At 43.0% G+C, this 13,621-nt stretch overlaps 1 protein-coding gene across 1 annotated transcript in view; it reads left to right on the top strand.

The window, feature by feature from the left end:
- Positions 1–13,621, top strand: part of LUZP2 (leucine zipper protein 2) — a 605,558-nt gene that overhangs the window by 511,990 nt on the left and 79,947 nt on the right. Inside the window, exon 8 of the mRNA XM_040408869.1 lies at positions 10,874–10,948. Within this exon, the coding sequence (XP_040264803.1) occupies positions 10,874–10,948 (75 nt within the window). The remainder of the gene's footprint in view (positions 1–10,873; positions 10,949–13,621) is intronic.

Raw genomic sequence — 13,621 nt, 5'->3', positions numbered from 1 at the left:
ATCTGTGGATGGCACTGTTTAGGGGGGAGATCTGTGGATGGCACTGTTTAGGGGGGAGATCTGTGGATGGCACTGTTTAGGGGGGAGATCTGTGGATGGCACTGTTTAGGGGGGAGATCTGTGGATGGCACTGTTTAGGGGGGAGATCTGTGGATGGCTCCCTGTATTTAATGCAGAGTGTGTGTGTATATAATGCACACACTCTGCATTAAATACAGGGAGTCAGAGTCAGACTCCCATCAATCTGAGTCACCCTCTTGCAGATGTGTGTATATAATGTAGAGTGTGTGCATTATATACACATACACTCTGCATTATAGCTGCATTTCCCACCCTAGTCTTATACTCGAGTCAATAATTTTTCCCATTTTTTGGGGGTAAAATTAGGGGCCTCGGCTTATACTCGGGTCGGCTTATACTCGAGTATATACGGTATGTTATGTTATGTTATTATTACTGGGGACACTCTAGGGGACATTATAGCTGCTGTGGACATTATAGGGACATTTGGGGTAAATTTATCAAACTGGTGTAAAGTAGAACTGGCTTAGTTGCCCATAGCAGCCAATCATATTCCACCTTTCATTTTTGACAGCTCTTTTGGAAATCCAGTTCTACGTTACACCAGTTTAATAAATGACCCCAATGATGTCTACTGGGGTCACAATTTTTTACCCAGTATAGTACCTGGGGCATTGGGGGGAACAACGAGGACAGTATTGGGGGTGGCAGCAGGATGAAACTGTGGGGACACCAGGATGGGGAAGTTGATGGAAAAACTGAGAAATCTAACGTGTCTGTGTTACAAACTCTGTAGAGACGAGATGCGACTGAAAGAATATTTCATGGCGGTCTAACGGTGGAGAAGAGGAAAGAGAAGGTCTACATGACAGGAGATGTCCCTGGAGGTATGTGGTCAAGTATTGGGGGGCGGGCTGGGGTGCCAGAGAAAGGACCCGCACCGGGTGCCAAACACCCTGGGCGCGCCACTGTTACTACTCCACCCTCCTCCTGGAGTGAGATTGTTACTTTTTAAAATCTGGAGTGAAACTCATTAACAAAGCTATCAACACTAGTGATGATTGAGCATGCTCGGCCGAACACCAGTTCGGCTCGAGCATCTCAATGCTCGGCAGATGGTGATATTCGGCCGAATACCGCATGTGCTTGAGTGCAATGCTCGAGTCTCCGCCCCGCACGTTTCTTGGTTGCTACACAGCCAATAAACGTGCAGGTAAGTACTGCCCTCACTGTAATGCCGTAGCCATGTTGGCTGCTGGCATTACAGTGATTGGCTGGCCGGAACGCATCATCGGGTGCTATATAGCACCCGATAACACATGTCCAGCTCATTCTTAGTAAGGGAGAGCTGTGCTGAGGAAGGGACAGACAGTGTAGGGAGTGATTTATGAATATTTTTACCGCCAAAACTTTTCAGAGACGAAAAAGTCCTTTTAAGGACTATTGTGTGTAGCAGCAGCAATTTATATTTTTAGCGCAACCTGCGCTAAATAGCTAAAACTTTACAGACACAAAAGTCCTTCTAAGGACTATTGTGTGTGGCAGCAATATCTATTTTTAGTGCATCCTATGCTAAATAGCGTACAATAGTTAGGCCACTGCAGATAGCGACATTAGCTGCGCCACATCTCCAGTGTAAAGTGTGCGCATCCAAAAAAATCTGTGACATCCAGTGTCCTTTTTTGCTAGACGGTGTCCGCTGCGGACAGTGACATTAGCTGCGCCACATCTCCAGTGTAAAGTGTGTGCATCCCAAAAATATCTGTGACATACAGTTGTCTTTTTCTGTAGACGGTGTCCGCTGCGGACAGTGACATTAGCTGTGCCACATCTCCAGTGTAAAGTGTGCGCATCCCAAAAATATTATTGACATACAGTGTACTTTGTCAATAGACAGTGTCCGCTTCTGGCAGTGACATTACCAGGCCACATCTGCAGTGTAATGTGTGCACTTCAAAAATGTGTCTGTGACATACAGTGTACATTTTTTTTCATAGATGCAGCGGACAGTGACATTACCGGGGGTACCTCTGCTGTATAACGTTTCCTCATCCCAAATACCTGTGACATTCCCTGTAATTTTTCATTAGCCGCTGGTGACATCATTGACATTACCTGCTGGATCTCTCCTGTATGACGTTTCCACATCCCAAATTACTTTTTAAATTTGTTTGCAGGAGGATAAGCAGAGTGAGGAAGGAGGTGGTGGACGATTAAGTCACTGACCCTACCTGGGAAGGTTGAAAGCCGAGCGAGGACAGCATTAAAAAGGGGGAGGCAGTGGGATGGCAAAAGGGAGAAGGCGGGCCACACCAAACAGGCCCGCAACTGTTCCACGGAGCACACCCTTGCAGAAATCTCCCTTGACAAGGGGTAGGTGTTCAGCAGTCTTGTGCTCTTTTGAGGAAAGTGCAGATGACAAAAGAATTGTAATTTGCAAACTGTGCCATACAAAAATGAGCCGGGGCGTGAACACTAGCAACTTCACCTCCACCAGCATTATCCGCCACATGGCATTCAAGCACCCTAACAAGTGAGCCGAATGCCTGGTCCACAATCTGGGTCTGCAGGTCACACCACTGCCTCCTCTTCCACTGTGTTATGTGCTGGCGAATTACCTGTCAAAGGCGCAGGCTCGGTTGCCTCATGCCCTGCACCTGGACCTTCGCAAGCACATATCAGCCACCAAATCCACTTCCGTTTCCCAACGCAGTGTCCAAATTTCCTTACCCCAGGCATTTGAACGCAAGCCACTCACCCACGCACACCCAGCCACTCACCCACAGGCCATAGCACTAAATGCGCAGCTTTCCAAATTACTGGCCCTGGAAATGTTGGCATTTAGGATTGTGGACACTGAGGCCTTCCACAGCCTGATGTCAGCGGTCGGCCCGCGTTACGCAGTCCCCAGCCGCCACTATTTTTCAAGGTGTGCCGTGCCCGCCTTACACCAACATGTGTCCTGTAACATCACACGTGCCCTGACCAACACAGTTACTGGGATGGTCCACTTAACCACGGACACATGGACAAGTGCATTCGGCCAGGGATGCTACATTTCACTGACGGCACACTGGGTGAACGTTGTGGAAGCCGGAAGCGAGTCGTACCCTGGGATGGCACAGGTGCTACCGACGCCAAGGATTGCGGGCCCTACGTCGATCAGGGTTTCCGCCAGCACCTATGTTAGTGGCTCCAAACCCCACTTCTTCTCCTCCTCCTCCACTTCCACATCTGAATTATCCGCGTGCAGTACCAGTCATTCATCAATTGGTAGCTGGAAGCAGTGTAGCACTGCAGTGGGAAAGTGTCAACAGGCCGTGCTGAAGCTGATATGCTTAGAAGAGAAACAGCACACCGCCACAGAGATTTGGCAGGGGATAAGAGACCAGACTGAGCTGTGGCTCTTGCCACGCAACCTAGAAACAGGCATGGTTATGTCTGATAATGGCCGTAACTTGGTGGCAGCTTTGGAGCTCGGCAAGCTCACACACATCCCATGCCTAGCCCACGGCTTAAACTTGGTTTCAGCGGTTTCTCAAAACCTACCCCAATTTGCCTGAATTACTGGTGAAGGTGTGCCATGTGTGTGCACATGTCCGAAAATCATCGACAGCTTCAGCCGGTCTGTCAATGCTGCACCAGCGCTTGAAATTGCTAGCTCACCGGCTGTTGTGCGACGTCAGCACGCGCTGGAACTCTACTTTCCACATGTTGGCCAGGCTTTGTGAGCAGAAGAGGGCAGTAGTGGAAAACCAGCTGCAACATGGTCGTCGCCTTTCCAGTCAGCTTCTGCTATTCACAAGCGAGGAGTGGGCATGGATGTCTGACCTCTGTGAGGTTTTATGAAACTTTGAGGAATCAACACAGATGGTGGGCGGCGATAACACTATTATCAGCATAACCATCCCATTTCTGTGTCTACTCAAACGCTCGTTGATCACAATTAAGGACGACACTTTGCATGTGGAAGAGGTGGAAATGGGGGAAGACATTACACAGGGTGATAGCCAGACCACCCTCAGTTCGTCTTCTCAGCGCGAATTGGACGATAATAAGGAGGAGGAAGAGGAGCAGGGGACGATTTCCTCTGCTACAGAAGGTGGTACCCATGGAAGTTTAAATCCACCTGTTCTGCATGGGTGGGCACAAGAGGAGGAAGAGGATGAGGAGATTAAGAGTGATCCTCCTGATGACGAAAGCAAAGTCTTGCCTGCTGGTACTCTGGCACACATGGCTGACTTCATGTTAGGCTGCCTTTCCCACGACCCGCACATTATACGCATTTTAGATAACATGGATTTCTGGTTGTTCACCCTTCTCAACCCCCACTACAAAGAGAACTTCTCATCTCTCCTTCCTCTGGTGGAGAAGACGAGCAATACGGTGCAATACCAGAAGATCCTTGTTGAAAAATTGCTCCAAAATTTCTATCTGTCAACGCTGGTCGGCAGAGTCCGTAGTTCCATAGCCAACTGAGGAGGGGAGACAAGGGGAACACACAGCAGTTCCAACAGAGGCAGGGTAACACTCTCCAAAGCATGGGATAGTTTTTTATGACACCCCGCCAGCACCCTCACCCTGATGTGTGGCCTTGTGTCAAAAAGAGGGAAACATTTTGGAAAATGGTGAAGGAGTACCTAGCAGACCGTGTCAGCATCCTCAATGATCCCTCAGTGCCTTACAACTACTGGATGTCCAAGCTGGACATGTGGCACGAAATGGCGCTCTACGCTTTGGAGGTGCTGGCCTGCCCTGCCGCCAGCGTTTTGTCTGAGCGGTAATTTAGTGCTTCTGGTGACATTATAACAGATAAGCATATCTGCCTGTCAACTGATAATGCTGACAGGTTGACAGCAGCTGTCCTCGCATATAATTTTTTAGAGGGTCAGCTCACATGCATGCCCTCATCTACAATTTTTGAGAGGGTCAGATCACCAGCAGGCCCTCACCTACAATCTTTAACAGGGTCAGCTCACCAGCAGGCCTGCACCGTAAATCTTTTACAGGGTCAGCTCGCCAGCAGGCCTTCACCTACAATCTTTTACAGGGTCAGTTTATCTGCATATAATGCATATAATGTTTTAGAGGGTCAGCTCATCTGCAGGCCCACACCTACAACCTTTTAGAGGGCCAGCTCACCTGCAGGCCCGCACCTAAATTTTTTTACAGGGTCAGCTCACCTGCAGGCCCGCACCTACAATCTTTTACAGGGTCAGCTCACCAGCAGGACCTCGCATATAATGTTTGACAGGGTCAGCTCACCAGCAGGCCTTCGCATATAATTGTTTAGAGGGTCAGCTCACCAACAGGCCTTCACCTACAATCTTTTACAGGGTCAGCTCACCTGAACGCCCTCGCATAGAATGTTTTAGAGGGTCAACTCACCTGCAGGCCCTCACCTACAACCTTTTAGAAGGTCAGCTCACCAGCAGGACCTAACCTACAATCTTTTACAAGGTCAGCTCACCAGCAGGCCCGCTCCTCAAATCTTTTACAGGGTCAGCTCACCAGCAGGCCCGCACCTCAAATCTTTTACAGGGTCAGCTCACTAGCAGGCCCGCACCTCAAATTTTTTACAGGGTTAGCTCACCAGCAGGCCATTGCATATAATGTTTTACAGGGTCAGCTCACCAACAGGCCCTCGCATATTATTTTTTACAGTGTCAGCTCACCAGCAGGCCTTCACCTACAATCTTTTACAGGGTCTGCTCATCTGCAGGCCCTTGTATATAATGTTTTAAAGGGTCAGCTCACCTGCAGGCCCTCATCTACAACGTTTTAGAGGGTCAGCTCTGCAGCAGGCCCTCACCTACAATCTTTTACAGGGTCAGCTCACCAGCAGGCCCACACCTAAAATCTTTTACAGGGTCAGCTCACCTGCAGGCCCGCACCTAAAATCTTTTACAGGGTCAGCACACCTGTAGGCTCTCACCTAATTATACCTAATAGGTAATTTTCATGCATGCTGCCTTGCTCGGATGTGGTAGCCATAGCCGTTTCTCAGGCTCCCTCTACGGAATCTAACACTGATTCCCCGTTACCCGTGGTCACCATGGTTGGAGCTGAAAATAACTTAGAAAGATAATAGGGCAGACATCCGAATAGATCATCGCCTTCACGGGAATGTGCGATCGGCCACATCTTATCTAGAGTCACCAAATCGGCAGCAGACCCTCGCCCATAATGTTTTAGATCAGGCATCCTCAAACTGCGGCCCTCCAGCTGTTGTAAAACTGCAACTCCCACAATGCCCTGCTGTAGGCTGATACCTGTAGGCTGTTCGGGCATGCTGGGAGTTGTAGTTTTGCAACAGCTGGAGGGCCGCAGTTTGAGGATGCCTGTTTTAGATGGTCAGATCAGCAGGCCCTTGCTCCAAATGCTTTTTGAGGGTCACCAGCAGGCCATCAATCATAATTTTTCAAGGCTGTGTATGATGCCCTCTTTTATGTGTGATAAAGGGTGTATTGGAGTGCCAGTTCCTTGTAATTTTTGGCAGCCCTTTCAGTTAGTGCATAGGCTTTATGAGTGTAAGAGTCCCACTACATGAACAATTGTACCACAATGTGAATGGGCCCTCCTTTATGTAATATACAGGTTGTATCGGAGTGCCTCTTCCTTGTATTTTTTGGCAGCACTTGCACTTTATATACAAGTAAATATACAGGCAAGAATGTTTCCTAACAATTTTTCCTCTAAAATTGGTTTTATCTTCGGTTTTGTGCATATTATTGTCAGTCTGTAAAAGGGCGTACTACTTGGACAACATCGTTTCCAGCAGCGACCTGGGAGTCCAAGATGCATTTTGTGTTGTTCCCGAACCATTTTGGTGGTGTTTCCATCAATATCTGACCTTTTCCTATGAACCAGGCACTCTCCCCTCTTCAGTGCAGAGGGTGCCTGGTTTAATGCTCGGGTTCTCCCACTGACTTCCATTATAATCGGGTGCTCGGTGGAGCACCCGACCATCCTGATGTTTTCAGCCAGAGCACCTGAGCACTTTTGTGCTCGATCAACACTTATCAACACCCACTTTTCCACCCACGTTACAAAACTGGTGTAAAAATGCAAAAACTCCCAAAATGTTGCACAAGTAAATTTAAAAACTCCCAAATTTTTCCACAAGAGCATAAATTTTGTGCATTTGATTGCAAAAAAGTAGCAAAAGCCCTACTTTCCGACTTTTTGATGCCATAATTCTGGAGTGAAAGTATGATAAACTCAGGGCCAGAGAGTTGTCATTATCGGTCAGATTTGAACCAAAGACCCCAGTCCTTTAAGGCATCAATGGTAACCAATGGTCTATCGTGCAGTATACTTTTCAGTTTATACACTCCCTTGTATCATAGCTTCTGTTTAGAGCCATTTATTTAAAAAAAAGTCACTGGCTTTTCACACATCATGCAAATCAATAGTACAAGTAAATATGAGACACATTATATATGTTATAAAATGCCTCTTACTTCACTTATCAGGTTACTTTTCTAAACTAGCGTTCTTTCTGTATTCTCTGCTGTGTCCGTCTTGAGATACTAGGATGACCTGTCAGATCATTTAAAAATCAGATTACAACTACTAATAGAAAACTTTGCAAAGGGGAGAAGGCATAAGAGTGAACTGCAGTCTGAGATACACAGATACAGAGGCTGCTGAAGCTAACATAAAGTGTTTTCCTGCCTCATAGTTACTGTTTTCACATCTATACTACTTAGAGCTTTTCTACTGTCTATCATGCTATCCTGATTCCCTTTATATAAAAGATGGTATATGGTGCAGCAGATCCAATTTGTCCACATGAATGCCTTATGAGTGAATCGATTCTACCAAATTGGAATTCATCCTAAATTTCCCAAAAAGTTTGGATTCTAACTAACCCATTTTTCAATGGAGAAAGAATGCAACTTAGGTTTCTGAGCAATATATATGAGTTGTCTGAGGAGTAATTTTACTCATTACTGACAATACCTTGAATGCATAGTACGTGTGCAAAATATTGTAGGTCAAACAATACTACTCTGAGTTTCTGAGAAATATATTCAAATTAGCTTTCCTAAGCCTATCTAATGCAGGCAAATGTAATATGTGCTAATTATTATATATTTTCCCCAGAAACCCAGGTGAGAGTTGATTGGCTTAAAATACTCCTCATGCATACTCAGTGCCCTATATAATAGGAACTAATACCCCAACCAAGGCCTCTTAGACAGCCAAGCAAAATTTTCTTTGCTCAGCTCTGTTAAAGGGAAGTTACCCAGAAACAGTTCCTGGTTCCTGGTATGAGACACTCAGTTTTCCTTTAGGAAAGGAGACTAGCTCTTTCTGAAAAATAGAAACATTATGTGTTATGGACACAAGTACAACAATAGATAAAAAAATATATATATATCTTATTATACAAAAGTACTGATTGAATAGTTTGAGGCTACCAACAGGGGGAAATTCTATTATGAAAAGCACTGATTGAACAGTTTGAGGCTACCATCAAAAACTTTGTGAATAAAAAAAATAGGAGAAAATTGATACATGAAACACGAGGAGGTATGTATAAATATACATACTAGAGATGAGCAAATCAATTCTATCGATTTGGAATTCAACCTGAATTTTTGGCAATTTGTGTTGGACATATCAAGAGAAAGATTTGCATGTGAAAAACATGCACAATTCAACTTTCTCCACAAAAGGATTAAAGAAAAATTGAGTAGCCATCCAAACATTGCTGAGCCCCATTTAACAGATTTATGTAGCATAACTAGGAGAATAGCTAAGCCATCCTCATATATGTAGCTAGCTCAGGACAAAATCAATTTATCAGTAGTGTTGAGCGCGAACATTCGAAAAGCGAATTTTTATCGCAAATATCGGAACTTCAAGAATTTGCGAATATTTAGAATATAGTGCTACATATTCATAATGACGAATATTATTATTTTTTTAACACAGTACACATCAGATGATCATCTAGCTTGTGAGCCAATGAGAAGGCTTTGTCACAGCTTAGCAACATCCCAATCTAGCTACCAATAGAAAAGTTGCCTACCCCTTACTATATAAAAATAACCTCCACAGCGAAAAAATATGCCGAAATTTCGCAAGCGCAAATATATTGGAGCACTCTATCTGCATATAAAGCTATTCTAATGTTCTGCTGTGCCAACCATTTTCTCCAGTCTCAGGAAACTTATACCAGCTTCAATAATGTAGCAAAAGTGACCCACGCCTGTATTTCGTGCTCATTACGCAAATATTACATTGCCGATTTTCGCAATCAAGAATATAATCTCGAAATTCCCTAATTCACGAATATATGACGAATATTCTAAAAAATATTCGCTAAATATTGCAAATTCGAATATTGCTCCTGCCGTCATGACTATTTATCAGAACAAAACAGGTAGAAACAGCTTTTTTGGTTGAGAGGCCTTTGGGGGGATCTCTGGGTAGGTACTATATCTATCATGGAGACCAGAATCTTTCCAAAAAAAAAATAAAAGTCCTAGGAAATCAGAGAGTGTTAAACTTTCAGGGAAATTGGAGCATATTTGATTTGGATACAATAGATTCATAGTTGAATTAATTTTTTTCCAAAATGTAGCGAATCGGACCCACAGCAAATTTAAAAAAATGTGATCATCTCTAATTGGCTCCATACATATTTTCCCTCTACTCCCTTTCTCTGGTCTGACACAGCCTTTCAGCTCTCCTGGCTATAATCTTTGGCTTCCTAACTGCCTACTTTATAGTCCTTTCAGCACCACTACATCTAGATACCAACTGACGAATATTCTGGGTACAAAGACCTTGCAATCTTCTTGAGGCAAAGTCCATACCTCATTAAGGTATGAAGGGGGTTATCCAGCTTTGTACTATTGATGACCAGTCCTCTGTAAACACTGCTGACAATGCAGCACCTATGTGATTGCTGCTCCTTTTTCAAAACGATGACCGTTTGGGGGTGCTGCAAGAGTTGGACCCCCACCAATCTAAAATTGATGACCTACAGTATCTTGAGGATGTCATCAATATTACAAAGCTAGACAGCCTCTAATAGTATGAAATCCAGAGGATCCCTTAGACTGTGCACACCAGTCTAGCTTGCACCAAACCAGTTGCAGTCTGAAGGGTCAGCTATTTAGTCACCAAATGTAACACATATCCAGCAAGTAAATGCATTACAGGGAGGCAACCACATTTTATTTTATACTTTTCATACCCAATAGTCATATTGAGACAATTATCTATAAATCCCTTTTATACAAGTTATTAAGCATCATCCATATGTGTAGACATCATATATAAAATTGGAATGACGAAACCCCTATACAGAAACCATAAAAAAAATCAAATATATTACTCACGTAGGTTTTACAAGAATTTTATAAGCAAACACTCCTTGTAAACAATATGTATTTTTCATGCGCTTGTTTTAGAATCAACCAGTTTGGCAAGCGGGCATCAATTGTTAACAGGGTATATAAAATGACAGATGAATAAACCAAGGAATAAAACATGTATTATGTTATTATTCATACATTCCTGACAATGTATGATTGCTGTAGAGCCATAAAGTAGGTATGTTCCTGGGAGATGATGTGTGTATTCTATTGAAATGCTAAGCCTTAAGATGTTTTCTTATGAGAGTACAAATCATTTTAATAGACTTTCCAGAGAAGGAGGGAGCCATGATTCGAAGCTACCATCTGTGAGTTCATAATTAGTTAATTAAATAGCGTATTATAAATGGCCATACATGTTTATGAGTTACACAGCCATTTGCATTCAAACCCAATAAATGGCTGATTCTGTTTGTGTATCCTGACGGCATGGCTGAGGCTCTTATTCTTTTTCATAGGCACAACAACTAACTGATCTGGAGCAGAAATTGACAGTGGCGAAGAGAGAAATGGAAACAGCATCACTGGATAATGTAAGGGCTTGTTATTATGCAGCAGACTAGTGAATATTTATAGCATATAATAATATACTAATATTTCAGGTTGTTTACTCAAGGCCTTCCATGTTAAACAGTGGGGAACGGTTACATTTTGCATCTCTCATTTTGGAGGAATCATCACCTTCATACATTACATGGATAGACCACCGATTTCAATGGACACAGTGTAATACTTCATTTTCCCTGTGGAAATGCTGCAGGGAAACTGAACACTTGTTTCCAGGTTTCCCCCCACATATTGTGGCTGATTAATGGCAGTGCCCACAGCAAGACATTCTAAAATCAGCATTTTGCAAAGTGTCCATAAAGTGGACAGCCTCTCAAAATTCAATCACCAGGAGCCAAAAATTGAAGATAATCCACCTAAAATCTGCAATCATTTTTTCTTCAAATGAGATTTTTTTAGAAGATTTATCAATATTGGTACATAATTTACAGCTCAAGAATTTTAAAATTTTACTACATTCTTTAAAATGTGCATGTTATATTATAGATGAGCAAAGTTGTCAAAAATTATTTGGCAGTTTTGCCGATGTTCACACTGACTTAATCATGAATCGCATTCCATTTTATGCAGCGGACGCAATGACGGGGAACGATGATCTTGCCTCCCTCCCGTCATTGAATCCCTTAGTTTGATGCTGATCGCGGCATCTGACAGTCGCATTGAGGCCTTTCAGGGGTTAATCATGGGTTTAAAAAAAATACATACTCACCTCATCCTTTTTCTTGTGGAGAAGCCACCACGGCCCATCTTGATTGAAGAAAACATGCCAAATCTCGTGTGCTGACGTGCTGACGTCATCACACTTGGCAGATGCAGTTACGACTGTGATGTCCTTTCTTTAAGCAAATGGATGAGGTGACTCTTTTATTTTTTACCGCCATTTCAGGAAAAATTTATTAGTTACCACAAAGCACCAGGTTTTTTTTTTTGCCGGAAATTCGGTTCAAAGTCAATTTGTTTAACTTTGATTTCCTCAACACTAGTCCTAATATACAGTAGTTAGTGCTATTCTCAAGATATGTTAGTTTCCTTTTTGTAATGCCTTCGTATGTGCGGCAGACATTTGCTCCAAAAGATGCAAATCGTTAATAAATTGGTTGCATTTTCTGACTCTTCTTAGCCACAACGTTTTTATGGACACCTGTAAAATTTCAAGGTGAGCGTAAAAGTGTATAAAATTAGAAAAATAAACATTACCCTTTTTGTGAATTGTGGAACAAAACTCTGAGAATGTTTTTGGACTTCCAGACTGGCTGTGGTAGGTTTTGATTGCCATATTGACACGCCCAACTCTGCTAGGTCTTTAAGTCACACAATGCAGCCCTTGCTCATACAGTTTAAAGTAATGTTTAAAGAGGTCGTCCAGGATTAGAAAAAACATGCCTGTTTCCAAAAAAACAGGACCACATCTATTCACAGGATGCATGCAGCATTTCATATCTGTCCCATGGATTCCAATGAAGCTGAGCTACAATACCAGACTCAACCCATGGACAGGTGTGTTGCTTTTTTGGAACAAAGCAGCGATGTTTTTCTAATCCTCGACAACCCCTGTAATGACTAGAGCAGGGTAGCAGCACTCACAGTTTTAGCACCTATATAGATTATGAACGTGCTTATACAAATGAACACTGCACCTTATTTTTTGGATATGATTTATGTTTTATTAATTCATTATACAGTAAAAACATCTCTAATTTGCCATCAATGGCACCTGATAATAGAGTATCAGATATTCTAGATTATTAGATGGTCATAAAAAATTATATAAAAAAGAAACCTTCAGGAAAAAAAAAACTAAATAATATATCAAAATATTACCTTGTAGGAAACAAGTGTTAGATTCTCAGAACTTCTGATTTAGTAGATTGGAGATTCACTTGTCCACTTTTACTAATTTGAATACACTTCTAGGTTGTCGTAAATTGTGCCAAATTGTGGTATGGCTTAGTTGGACAGGGGGAGTGTCCTAAATTAAAACATTTAGCACCACAATTGTGCAACAATTATGACTTACAATTATGTCACAAATAGAGATGGGTGAATCAATTTGTTAGAATCAAAATTCAACCCAAATTTTTTAAATAATTCAGTAGATTAAGAATTTCTTCAGATTTGTTTAGGTAGAATTTTTCCAGAGAGAGAGAGAGATAAAAAGAGATTGGAATTTAAAGCACTTTTAATTCAAGTAAAGTCAATTTGTACCCAAATGTCTTGGCTGATTTGTACAAATTGGACTAAAATAAGTTTTAGGAAATTCACTCATCTCTAATCACAACCTAAGGGCTCATGCACACGACCGTGTTCTGGCCAGGCCCATGGAGCCTCCGCATACGGATCGCGGACCCATTACCTTGAACGAGTCCACTCCTGAGTCCGCGATCCGCATCCGACGGTCCACCGCAAAAAAGTAGTGCATGCACTACTTTTTTGGTGTGTGGAGGCACGAACAGAAAACCCCCGGAAGCACTCTGTAGTGCTTCTGTGGGCTTCCAATCCGTGCCTCCGTCCCACACCACACCGCATCTCCCGGATTGTGGACCCATTCAAGTGAAGGCATGACCCCTTAGTCAACCATTAGATGGTATAGAGTCAGAGAAAGGTGTCTATCGTCCAGTCTGATCCTCTGCGATAAATCT

Source organism: Bufo bufo, chromosome 10 (genome assembly GCF_905171765.1).
Source record: "Bufo bufo chromosome 10, aBufBuf1.1, whole genome shotgun sequence".
NCBI classification, from domain to species: domain Eukaryota; kingdom Metazoa; phylum Chordata; class Amphibia; order Anura; family Bufonidae; genus Bufo; species Bufo bufo.
Note: the sequence above shows the minus strand (reverse complement) of the source record. Positions and strands in the feature narration are given on the sequence as shown.